Below are 13960 nucleotides of genomic sequence, written 5' to 3' on the forward strand. Positions count from 1 at the left end.
AATCCCACTACTGGGCATATACCCAGAGAAAACCATAATTCAAAAAGACACACACACCCCAATGTTCACTGCAGCACTATTTACAATAGCCAGGTCATGGAAGCAACCTAAATGCCCATCGACAGACGAATGGATAAAGAAGATGTGGTACATATATATAATGGAATATTTCTCAGCCATAAAAAGGAACGAAATTGGGTCATTTGTTGAGACATGGATGGATCTAGAGACTGTCATAGAGAGTGAAGTAAGTCAGAAAGAGAAAAACAAATATCGTATACTAACGTATGTATGTGGAACCTAGAAAAATGGTACAGATGAACCGGTTTGCAGGGCAGAAGTTGAGACACAGATGTAGAAAACAAACGTATGGACACCAAGGGGGGAAAGCCGCGGGGGGGGGGTGGGGAAAAAAATTCAAACTACCGTGGACTACTATTTAAGATTCAAAATTATTTCCTATTTAATTTTGTCATTTTTAGATCTTTAATTATTAGAATTGTGATGATATTTAATACAATTTTGAAATTCAAACCAAAAAACCCAGCATGTATGATATAACCCTAATTTTATTAAATATATATTATAAAATAAAAAAGAAAACAAAAGAATAGGAAAATCCATAACCTAGCTAGAAGACAAAAGGGGAATCCTCAATGGACAAGAAACTAAGTGTATACAGGAAGATTAGAGACAGACAGTTTAGGATTGAGAAAGGAAACCATAAGCCGAAAAGCATATAAGATTGCTACAGAAGATATGGTGTACTTCTAAAAATGTCCCAAGCCCAGAAATGGCAGATGCTGGGAGTAGGAGGCACCTCTGAGGAAATCAAATGGTAATTACTTAGAGTACCGCCATAAGAATGGCCAGTCAGATGTAGTCTCCACACCATTCCTACCTCTTGAACAAGTCAGTAAGGAAGACATCTGCCCAAAAGAAGGAACAATGAGTGTGGGCACCTAAGTCACAAAGGCAAATGAGAAAATTTCTGGGGTGGTTGATGACACCCCTGAGGAATGGGGAAATTCCTGCTCAGAATACCTTCTGTTCGTATATCCCATCCAGAACCTTGCCTTGTCTCTTCCACATTCACCTTCTAAATGCTGCAGTAGTGATGCGCGTGGTCCCCACCAGAACCCATTTGCCAGGCCAGTGTACATGTGCCCCAGCTGCTTCTTGTTGCCTACTAACCACTGACAACTGCAGCTTTCTGGGAGCCTTTCCCTGATAACAAGAGCTTACCTGTGGATGCTAAGGAGGTTCACCACTTCCCCCTTCCAGACAGCTCCTGCCAATGACTGACTGATGTGAGGGTCTAACAGTTTAGCTTCTTTGCCTCTGGCTGTACAACCTCTCTGGTGCAGTTTATAATCAAGATTTCCCTAGGGACTCAAGAACAACCTAGAATTCTCTGAAAACATATATTTGCCCAGTTCAGTGGTTCCTGAACTTTACTGCACATTGGAACCACCTATTTATCTGTTGCTGCTTAACAAATCATGCCCAAACTTAGAAGCTTAAAACTACACACATTTATTATCTCACAACTTCTGGGGGTCAGGAGACTGGGTATGGCTTAGCTGTATGCCTCTTCCTACCCAAGGTCTCTCATGAGGTGGATGGGAGAAGATCTGCTTTCAAGTTTACTCACATGGCCATTGATAGGTTCAGTCTCTTGCCATGAGGGCTTCTCTGCAAGGCTGCTTGTAACATGGCAGCTGTCTTCCCCCAAGACAAGCAATTAAAGAGAGTGTAAGGGAGAACAAGGAAGACAGAAGCCATTGTCTTCTTATGACCTAATCTTCTTAGAAGAAATATCCTATCACTTCTGTGGTATTCTGTCCATTAGAAGCAAGTCAGTAAGTCCAGCCCACATTTAAACAAAAGTTTAAATATCAGAAAGCAGGGATCACTGACAGTGATCTTACCATGTACTTGGGATTTTTTTAAAATACTGATGCCTGGATTCACATTCCAAGACATTCTGATCTGATCTAGGATGAAGTTTGACCTGAATACTGGGATATTGTAAAGTTTTTTAATTGTTGTAAAAATACATAATATAAAATTAACTTTCTTTATTTTTAAGCGTACAGTTCAGTAGTGCTAATGATATTTACATTGTTGTGTAACATAGACTTAGAACTTTTTCATCTTGCAAAACCGAAACTCTATACTCATTGAACAACATCCTTTTCCCCCTCACCCAAGCCCCTGACAACCACCATTCTACTTTCTGTTAACATGATTTTGACTACTCTAGATATATCAGTGGAATCATACAGTATTTGTCCTGGCTTATTTCACTCAACATAATGTCCTCAAGGTTTATCCATGCTGTAGAATGAGACAGGATTTCCTTCTTTTTTACAGCTGAATAATATTCCTCTGTGTGTGTGTGTGTGTGTGTGTGTGTGTGTGTCCATCCCACATTTTCTTTATCCATTCATCTGTCCATGGATATTTGAGCTGCCTCTACCTCTTGGCTATTGTGAATTATGTTGCAATGAACATGGATGTGCAAATATCTCTTTGAGATCCTACTTTCAGTTGTTTTGGATATATACCCGGAAGTGGCATTATTGGATTAAATGGTAATTTTACTTTCAGTTTTTTGAGGAAACTCCAAACTATTTTCCATAGCAGTTGCCCATTTTATATTCCCAAAAGCAGTGTACAAATGTTCCAATTTCTTCACGTCTGTGTCAACACTTGTTATTTTCTAGCTTTTTTAAAAATAGTAACCATCCTAATGGGTATGAGGTGTTATCTCATTGTGGTTTTGATTTGCATTTTTCTAATGATTATAAATGTTGAGTACTTTCAGATGCTTGTTGGCCATTTGTATATGTCCTTTATAGAAATGTCTATTCAAATCCTTTGCCAATTATTTTTAAAAATTTGTTGAGTTGTAGGAGTTCTTTACATACTCTGAATATTGATCTCTTTTCAGATATATGGTTTGCAATTATTTTCTCCCATTCTGTGTGTTGCCTTTTCACTTTGTTAATTGTTTCCTCTGCTGTGCAGAAGTTTTTAAGTTTTATGCAGTCCCACCTATTTTTGCTTTTGTTGCCTGTGCTTTTAGTGTCATATCCAAGAAATCATTGTCAAATTCAATGTCATGAAGTTTTTACATGTGGTTTGCTAGATATAGTATTCTTGCTTGGCCATTTTGTTTCCTTTCAGCATTTTGGATGTATCATCCCATTACCTTCTGGCCTGCAAGGTTTCCACTGAGAAATCCAACTATTATCTTATGGGAGCTCTTGCTTTTCTCTTGTTGATTTTAAGAGTCTCACTTTCTGTGACTTTTGACGGCTTGAGTACAATGTGTTTCAGTGTAGGTTTCTTTGGTTTTATCTTAATGGGAGTTTTTTGATTATCTTGAATTTGTATGTCCATTTCCTTCCTCAAATTTGGAGGTTTTGGCCCATTATTTCTTCAAATAGTCTTTCTGACCATTTATTTCTCTCTTCTCTTTCTGAAACTCCCATAATGCATAGGTTGGCCCATTAAATGGCATCCCACAAGTCCCTTAGGATCTCTTCACTTTCCTTGTTTTTCTTTTTGCTCCACTGATTCTATAATTTCAAAAAACCTGTCTTCAAGTTCACTGATTCTTTTTTTCATCTGATCCAGTCTGCTATTGATCTCCTCTAGTCAATTTTTCAATTTATCATATTCTACAGCTCCAGAATTTATTTTTGGTTCTTTTTTTCATAGTTTCTATATCCTTGTTGGTATTCTCACTTTGTTCATGCATCATTTTCCTGGTTTCTTTTAGATGTCTGCAACATCTTTGAGCTCACTGAGCATTTTTATGATGGTTATTTTGAATTCTTTGCTGAGTAATACATTTCCATTTGTTTAGGGTTGGTTTCTGGAATTGTATTTTGTTCCTTTGATTGAGCCCTGAGTCCCTGTTTCTTTGTATGCCTTGTTATCTTTTGTTGGGAATTGGATATTTGAAAAAACAGCCACCTCTCCTGGTCTTTATGAAATTCTTCACTAGGGAAAGACCTTCACCAATCATCCCAGCTAAAGATTCTGGGAGTCTCTCAAACCTTTCTGGAATGTGCCTTCTCCAGGCTTTGGTGCATTATCTCCAGCTGGACTTTGACTTTTTCCTACTCCAGAGTAACCCCAAGTATCTATCAGCAGTACTGCAATCAATATCTCTGGAGTATAGCAATGCACAAGACTCACCTTTGTTCTCAGTGGACCTTGGGCATCTAAAATGTGCCACTCTCTTAAAATGTGCCACTCTCTTTTCCGTCAATGTTCCAAGTCAGATGAGACAGAAACCAGTGCCTTGGGCAGCCTCTTTAAAAGCCAGAATATAAGACACATGTTCCAGCTTTTTCTTTTCCTCCTGAGGGAGAACTCAAAAGTTGGGAGTTTCCTCCTGATTGCCCTTGCTCTGTAGGAGGGACGTGGGGTATGGTGGGTAAGTGCAATGGAATGTTCTAATTGCTCCATTGTGCCTCTTCTTGGCATTGTGCTTGCAAGGAATGCTATAACCTCTCAAGTGGTTTCTGGAGTTACCATAAAGGTAATCTGGTCCTCATATTGTTATGAGAGTGTCTCCATGTGGGAAAGTGAGCCTGGAGTTTCCTATTCTGCCATCCTGCTGACATCACTCCTCTAATTTCTGGGATTTTCAAAAACTCCCCAGGTGATTTTAATGAGTAGCAAAGTTTTGGAACCACTGACTTTTCCCACACTCCTATCTGGCTTTCTTCACTCAGAGGTTTCTACTGAGAGCTCCCTTAATAAATCATTTGCATAAGAATCTTAGGGAATTCCCTGGGAGTCCAGTGGTTAGGACTTGGCACTTTCACTGCTGTGGCCCAGGTTCAATCTCTGGGTGGGGAACTAAGATCCCACAAGCCACGGGGTGTGGCCAAAGAAAAATCTTAATCTCAGCCTGAGCTTCTAAGGAAACTTGCTTGGTAGCATGACTGGCCTATTTCCTGCAAGAAGACAATAGCAAACAGATAAAACAAAACACAGGTTAATAGGAAGTTTCAATTAAAAAAATGAGTACCCATTAAAGTATCACCCAATATATGGAGAAAGCCAACACTTTGAATTGAGGCACCATGTTCATTAAATGGAATAATTTACACCCAAGGAAAGAGATATACTAAAAAGAGAACAACAAGAACATGACTTCCGAATAACTAAATATCCTCAGAATCATGAAAGTATACTGTATCTGTTCATAACATTTAACTATTGTTCTTAGAAATTAACAATTAATTGCCAAAGTTAAATAAATAAATAGGTGATATGGACATAACTGTAGAGTGAGTTAATAAGCTAGAGAACTGAGCAGAGAAAATTTTCCAGTGTGTACTGCAAAGGCAAGCAGATGAGAAGTATAAAGAAAAACTTAATAGATATGGAGGAGGGAGTTACAAAAGGACATAATAAAAGAAAACTGAGGAGAGATAAAAGATATATTCAAGACCTGGACAAAAAATGTATACACAATCCTTTGATTGATTCAAAGATTCCACCAAATATTGAGTAGATCAAAATTTTTTTTAAAATCACCTAAGGAAAATAAGGAATTGTTGTTAATTTAGTTAGAAAATGCCCTTATCTTTTAGAAATGCACATGGCATCCACTGGAATGGATAAGTGGAGGCAAAAGTTAAATGGATTGAAAAATGAAAAGAAGCTCAGTATATAGAGATAATGATTATAGACTATTATTCTGAGGAATTTGGACATGAAGGGAAATGGATGGTGGATAATAATAGATGGGACATTGGATCTAGGAAAATAGTGTTTGCTGTTTTTTGTTATAATATCTATATCTATACAAAATATCTTTCATATATAATACATATATTACATATAATAGATACAGATTTTATATCTATGTACATACAGTATATAAGGAAGAAGTCATTAGATAGGTTAAAAATAGAGATAGATTACAGTATAGGAGGAAAAAATAAATTGATGATGTGAATTATCTTGGCATTAAGCATTTAGAGACTATGAATATTTGTTAAGGATATAGTAGATTTAGGACATGGCTCTGTTTCTGACCAACTGATTTCCAAGATTTCCTACCATTGTGAAAATAATTTTAATGATAAGCTTGTCTATACAATATTCTGAATATTTCAACAATTTAAAACCAAGAATTTTAACTGAATATTTTCATAGAGAAAAATGAGAAAAAGTTACCCTAATAGAAATCCCCATTGCCAGGGAAAATTCATAAGGAAGTGGGAAACAACAGCAGTTGAACATGCCTCTATGAGGCATGGACCCATAGACAATCTTAAACAAACTCCTTTCAAATGCTTCAAAGCCTGAAATATAAACATAGTCACATTTAGACAACCCTATACTGGCCAATAAGAAAATTATTTTAAGCAAATATTGAAATACATTCCAGATGTTCCATTGGGCTTTAAATGCTAATGCAGCTCATTTTATATGTCATCATATATTGGATTATAAACTATTTCATAGTTTATAAAACACTTGTATTTTAATTATTAAAAAAGACCCATTTCTCTGTGATTAAATAACTATTTCTACCTCCCTTAATCTTCCTAGTAAATAGTATAATGAAAGTATCCTGTAGGTTTATCTCCATCAGTTAACTTGTAGGGATGAACTGTTTGATTAGCGGTAATAATTATGCCAAAAGAGAAAATCACTTAAAAACTGTGTAATTAACTGAAAGGGAAAACTTTTAAATTTTCTTATTGGTTCAAATTTTCTACTGGATAATACAATAAATTATCACTGTCTATAATTATTTATGCTCTTAAGATACTTCCACCAGTCTAATATATTTGCCACATTTGTTATATCCTGAATAGCTGGTATATTCATGAATATCCATCTTTAAAAACCCAAATAGATTTATGATCCCTAGACAGTAATATTTTAAGAAATATTTGAAAAGATTAGCTTTTACAAAAATATAAAGATAATCAGGAACAAGTTCTGTGGGAAAAATTCATGAAACAATAAAATTATTGAAATTCTTAATCATTCTGAGAAAACAAAAGCAATAATCTTTTACAGGATGACCTTATCCTTTGTTAACAGAAAAGTAAATAGTTCTCCACAGAAGAGCCACAACTCTCAAATGATACAAATGTTGCATAAGGGACATTTATCTCTATGTAAATAATTAAAGATTATCTCCAATAGAGATCTTATATCACAGAGATTTCTTTCCATATCAGTAATATAACCAGAAGTAGAAATTAAGGTGTCAATGTTTCTGCAAAATCTTTGTTCTCTGTCTTAGTTTTGCTCTACCTGGAACAGCTGTAAGAAAAATTCTGCCTCTTTTTCTTTTGCACCAGCCTCTAATTTTGAAAATAACTATACTCAAGGTATAACTGGAAATCTACCTGTGGATCGAGTCCAAGCCCAGCTTGCACTAGAATAATGGTAAGGGCAGTGTTTCTTAAAGTTGAAGACATTGTGTTACTAATATAGACGTGATCACTGATGAATGGAACATTCCTAATGGTAAAACCAGCCAGTAACATCCCTTAGAAGAAAGAAAATAAACCATGTCTGATTCAGTCCATTTTCCCAAGACAGAAAACATAAATGTTTAATTTCCCTTCTTCAAACACACTATGTCTCTCGCTACTTTGGTGAAGGGCAGGTTACATGCAAGTAGATGAAACAGCATAAATGAAGGAATATTTATAAGAAATGATATATGTCAATGGGGTGCAACAAGCAATTCAGTATTGCTGGAACATAAAGGGCTAGGATGGGAGTGGGGAATGGGCTGGAGGGGCCAGATCATGGAAAGCTACCCCTACCCTCTACCCTCCCCTGTTCTGGCAGAGTAAGGCACCATGGGAAAGTTTTAGGTGGGAAGTGAGATAATAAGTCTTGTATTTTCTATGTGATGGTCTTGGCAAATTAGATAGACATAAAACTGAAGGAGAGACCAGATAGAAGGCTCTGCCATAGTCCATGGAATGGTTAGAAACAAAGAGGCTGAGCTAAGACAAAAGCAGAAGTTTTGGAGAGGAGGAAAAAAGATTCAGTAAATACTTGAGAGGTGCTGAATGGGTGTTATGAACACAGAAAGGGTGTTAGAGATAAGGGAGAGTGATTACCTCTATTGACAGTAACTAAATATTTGAATGTATTGAATACTTAGAAGATATAATACACCTCTGAGAGAAGTTCTTCCACTAATTTTCCTCTAACTGGAGAATTATAAGAATGGTGATGAAGAAATAGGGGGTACCATTGTTTAGGCAGATGATGCATCGATGAATATACATAGTGGAGATGCTCAAACAGCTCACCCCAAAACTATAAAACCTTTTGGTGCCCTAGTCACTATAACATTTGAATCTTGTAATTGTATTTGAATTAGGTTATCTACAGAAAAATTGATTTTATTTCAAATTTTTCCTTTTCTATAATATATGTAAAGTTAAGTAAAAAATGTCCTATTAAATGATAAAGCAACAAGAATCATATACTGAGTATATATAAAGTATTTAAAAATATATTTCAGGAAAAATCTGTGTGTGTATAGAGAAAAAATACTTCTATAAACAAGCTATATATACACATATATAATAGGTACACATATAAAAAAGCTATATAGATCATATTACATTGAAATAGTTCTAAATTATATCTACTCTGACTAGAATATAGTCATAGTTTACATGCAGTCAATGACAAAAAAATGAGAGCTAATTATTCACTTACCAAGAAGAGGGGGAAGTTGAGGCACTGAAGGTATTCTAATGACTTCCAAAAGTTTCCCACCAATAACAGCACCATAAAAGATAATTAACAGTCCAAATAAACTTCCATCAGGAAGAACTTCAGGGCCTGAGAATGACCAGGCTACACACCATATCATAAAAAGTATAGCTCCTGAAATATAAAAAAGTGCACGTCTATATATCACCTAGACATAGATATATACATATAAGAGAGGAATTTGATTTCATCAAATATATTAATAGCCAATCCTATATAATGATACATAATGTACACTAATGTTGCTTGCTTGTGTAGTTAAAGAAATGTCTGTTTAACATATATTCCAAAGTCCTTGTCAATCTAAAAAAAAGTATTTTTATCAAAAAATAGTTTTAAACTATATGTGAATCCTTTAAAGTGCTAAGCTTTCACATAATATATGACATTTTTTTAATGTCATGGCAATATGAAGAGATTTACTTCATTTTATATTTTAAAGTAGCTTTTTCACCAGGAATAAGATGATTTGTTGTGATAAGAGTTCTCAAATTTATTGAAGATCATAGTGGCAGTGTGCCACATTTTTTTTTAACATCTTTATTGGAGTATAATTGCTTTAAAATGGTGTGTTAGTTTCTGCTTTATAACAAAGTGAATCAGTTATACATATACATATGTCCCCATATCTCTTCCCTCTTGTGTCTCCCTCCCTCCCACCTTCCCTATCCCACCCCTCTAGGTGGTCACAAACAGTGTGCCACATTTTTAATGGCAGCAGACTAAGTATTTGTATTGAAAGGATAACTCAGTGGATGTTTGGGTATAAATTTTTAAAGAGGACAAAGGCTGAGAAAAAAGTAAACCTAGTCTTTGGGAGAATGTAAAGTATCTTAGATTATGTACAGGAAGTAGAGGTGGACAGGATGAGTAATGATAAGGTAGTAGACATATTATTTCTGTCAACTAGGTACTAAGGAAAGTCCCTACTCACAGAGGGAATTCATAGATTTCTGTAAAGGACAGAAGGTGATACTGCAAACTGCCACCTGCAAATTAAATAGCTACCTTCATTTACTATGAATCATAATTTCTAATGTTTTTTTTCAGGTCCTTAAAACAGCTTAAGTGTATTCTTTAGCTGTGACTCCTTTTTGGTGGCACCAATCTGCCAAGGGTAAAAGAGGAGAATTTTGACAAACTCAAGGCAGGAAGTTAGAAATAAGATTCTTGTCCCCTCCTCTCTGACTATAACCACTCCACTAAATTGGAATACTTAAAGGACTGAACTCTTACTAAAACAATGAACCAGAAATTATCATTCTACTGACAAAGGGAGAAGACAAAGCAGATTGTTTGTCTTAGCTGGTCTCTGGGTGGCAAAATCACTTCTGAGAATTCATACAGGCCTCAACTAACTTATGTTTTGGGCTCAAATTTACATGATTTGTATGGTTTAAGAACCCCCAAACCCTGAATTTGGCATAAAATGTATCTTCCCATGGAACTATCCCTAGGGCACTTGGTAGATGCTAGTTCAAAATATCCTTAATAGACACTCCTGATTCCAGACTGCATAAAGTCTCAAAGACAAAACCCCACTGAATCTGAATTTATAATAAAAACTTAAAAATAAGAAGTAATCCTCATGAACAAAAGTTGATAGATACAACAAAGAATGGGCTTAGATATCCAAAAACTTCAGCTAACAGAACCAGTAGATAGACAATAAAAAATATGTATTTTCAAAGAAACTCAAGACAATTAAAAAAATACTTAAGACCTAAGAAAAGAAATACCTGGAAGCATTGTAAAAGACTCAGATACAACCTTTAGAAAGAAACCATAAATAATTACTGAAATTTTAAAAATCACTAGATACCTTAAACAGCAGGCTAGATACAGCTGAAAAGAGAAATATGGTAAACTGGTAGATATGAGGAAATTACCTAGAGTGTAGCATAACAAGAAAAATGATATGGAAAATATGAGATATTTAGATTTTGGAAAAGATGTAAAATACATCTAATAGTAATTTCAGAAACAGAACAGAAAGAGTGAAAAAGAGACAGTATTTGAGGAGAAAATTGGCTTAACAGATTTATAGAATTGATTAAAACCATAATCAATTCTGTATTGATTTGGACACAGGAAGTAAAATAAATTCTCACCAGGATTAAATAAAAATAAATAGATACTTAGACACAATGTTGAGAAACTACCAAAAGCTGAGAATAAAACAAAAATAATGTCTTAAAGAATCTAGAGGGAAAAACATAGATTAGTCATAAAGAAATAAACATTGGAGCAGATTCTCAATTCTCAACAGTAACAACAGAAGCTGGAAGATAATGAAATAAGGTCTTCAAAGTACAGAGATAAAATATCCAGTGTTGAGTTCTGCAGCAGGTTAAACTATCATTCAAGAAAAGGACAAATGAAAGATATTGTCAAGCAAATATATCTAAGAATATATTCTGTTTTTACTGGTGGAAAAACTATTAGAAGATATGCTTTAGGAATAAGGACATAGGACTATAAAGGAAGGAAAAATGAACAAAAAAAATTGTAAACATGTAGGTTGGTCTAAACAAGTGTTTGATTGTATAACAAATACCCAATCAAAATTGCTAAATCAGGGTATATAAAAATAAGTTGGATATGGGATTTCCAACAATGATAACATGAAGAAGTTGACAGTTTATTTAAATAAAAAAGTCTACATATAAAACTGTATAAAATAATAAAAGCAACCATTTCAGGACCTTGAAAACTGACCAAAGGCAGTTATCAAATTGAGAAGCATTTATTCTTGAAAAAAAATGCTAGAGTTTTGGGTAGGATCACTGAGAGTCTGAGGCCTTCCTGCCTGGGATTGCTGACATTCCTCTCATCCTCCCCCCACTTCAGCTCAGTTGGGAAAAACTAGTTATACCAGCACGGAGTTGGAAGTAAAAACCAGCAGCTTTCCTGCCAGAGGAGGTGGAGTGGATTTGATATGGAGTGGAGGAAGAAAATGCATGACCTTGCTGGCTAAAAGTGGCAGAATGGTTTGGGAATGGACAGAGAAAACATGCAGTTTTGCTAGTTTGAGGTTGCAGTCCAAGTTAAGGCAAGTGGCAGACCAGCCAAAAATATGACTGGGAGATATTGGATATGAAAGAGGTATCGAATGGTTGAAATAAGTTCTCTACATATCCATGGCTAGTTGGGCAAGTATGCAAATGCAGGGAAGACTCAAGGAGTATGGCAAAAAGTGAAAAACGATGTGAGATCTGAGTACTAGCAGCAACTTTAAATGAATTCTTCAACCCACCTACAGATCACCTGGCAGAGGGTGGAAGACTTATTGGCCTGAACACAATGTCTCTCCCAAATCATTAGGTGACTACTAAGCTATGCAGACACAAGGGAAACTGCTAGGAAGATAGGCTAACAACAAAAAAATAAACAAATAAAAAACTGATAAGAACCATTGGCTGCTGCAAACCATGGGGCAGGTTAAAATCCACAGTTTAAGTACATGTGAATTACCAAAACAACAATAATAATAACAACAAAAACCCTAAAAAATAAAACTGAATTCAAAGTTGCAATAATGTGTAATTAAAATGTTTAATTTTCAACCAAATTTACTAGATGTGCAAAGAAACATGAAAGTATGATACATACTCAGGAAAAAAGCAATCAAGAGACATTGAGTGAGTCCAGGTGTTGGATTTACAAAGTGTTCAAAACAGCTATTTTAAATATGTATAAATAATTAAAATATGATAAAAATGTGCCATTTAATAGAGAATATCAATAAAGAGATAAAATTTACTTTAAAATGAAAATGGGCATGGGAGTAAGGGGTGAATTGTTTTTGTTTTTAGTTTAAATAAATTGAATTTAAAAAATTATAAGAGATTAACTAATGCAGATCCATAACTTTAGGCAGGCCAACTTCCATTTTTTTAATAAAAGAAAATCTAGAATTGAAACATACAGCAACTGAAATGAAAAATTCACTGGAGAGGTTCAACAGCATATTTAAACTTGTGAAAGAAAATATCAACAAACTTGAAAATAGATCAATAGAGATGAATCAATCTGAAGGACAACAAGAAAAAAGGAATGAAGAAAAACATAAACAGAGCCTCAGACAGCAATGGAATACCATCAAGAGTATTAACATATGCATAAGGGGAGTCCCAGGAGGAGAAGAGAGAGAGATAAAGGGGGAGAAAATATTTGAAAATATAATGTCCAAATTTCCAAATTTAATGAAACCAAAGACAGCCAAAGACAAAGCAAAAATCTCGGGAGTGGCAAGAGAAATGACTCATTACATATGGGGACAATAATACAATTAATAGCAACATTTTCATCAGAAAAAACAGAGGCCAGAAGGCAGTGAAGTGACATTTCAGAAGTACAGGAAAAAAAAAAAACAACTGTCAGCCAAGAATCCTATACCCAGTAAAACCATCCTTCAAAATGAAGCTTAAATAAAGACATTCTCAGATAAATAAATAAATAAATAAATAAGAGCATTCATCTTTGCTGAAGAAATACTAAAGAAAATCTTTAAGTTGAAAGGAAATGATACAAGGTAATTTGAACCAATAAGGAAGAATAAACAGCACTGAAAATGATAAATAAATGTCAAGTATAAAAGATTGTGTATATATGTTTTTCTCAGTTTTTTTAAAAAAAGCTTAAGATTTTTAAAAGCAATAAGAATAACAAAATATTGTTGAGTTTATAGTATATAGAGGTATATTGGCTCAAAGCTGCTATATAATACCAAATTATGTCAATATTAAACTGAAGTAGACTGTAAAAAGTTGAAGGTGATTATGGTAATTCCTAGAGAAACCATTCACACTAAAGCCTCTAAAATACAGCTAAAATATTAACAGAGAAATTGAAATAATACACTATAAATACTTGGTTAAAACAAAAGAAGCAGTAGAGTAAGAACAGAAAAATAAAAAGATATGACAAATAAGAAATAATGCAATGGTAGACATAAGTCTAACCATATCAGTAATTACGTTAAATGTGAATGGACTAAAATCAAAAGGCAACGATTGTCTTAGTGGATTAAAAAAATATCCAACTATATGATGTCTATAAGAAACACACTTCAGGTGAAATGAACAGGCTAAAAATAAAAGGATAAAAAATATATATCATGGGGCTTCCCTGGTGGCGCAGTGGTTGCGCGTCCGCCTGCCGA

The 13960-nt window shown here is 34.7% G+C and overlaps 1 protein-coding gene across 5 annotated transcripts in view; it reads right to left on the reverse strand.

Moving 5' to 3' along the window:
* SLC9B1 (solute carrier family 9 member B1) overlaps positions 1-13960 on the reverse strand; it is a 63626-nt gene that overhangs the window by 16951 nt on the left and 32715 nt on the right. For 3 of the 5 annotated variants that reach the window (XM_028492139.2, XM_028492142.2, XM_028492138.2), the window contains 2 exons: positions 8740-8910; positions 1655-1721 (listed from right to left, as the gene is read on the reverse strand). In XM_028492139.2, the coding sequence (XP_028347940.1) occupies positions 1655-1721; positions 8740-8910 (238 nt within the window). Of the gene's footprint in view, positions 1-1654; positions 1722-6210; positions 6339-7400; positions 7544-8739; positions 8911-13960 lie in introns of all 5 variants that reach the window. The other 2 variants (XM_007114834.4, XM_028492141.2) reach the window with 2 other exon arrangements.

This window comes from Physeter macrocephalus, chromosome 7 (assembly GCF_002837175.3).
Source record: "Physeter macrocephalus isolate SW-GA chromosome 7, ASM283717v5, whole genome shotgun sequence".
Taxonomy (NCBI): Eukaryota; Metazoa; Chordata; class Mammalia; order Artiodactyla; family Physeteridae; genus Physeter; species Physeter macrocephalus.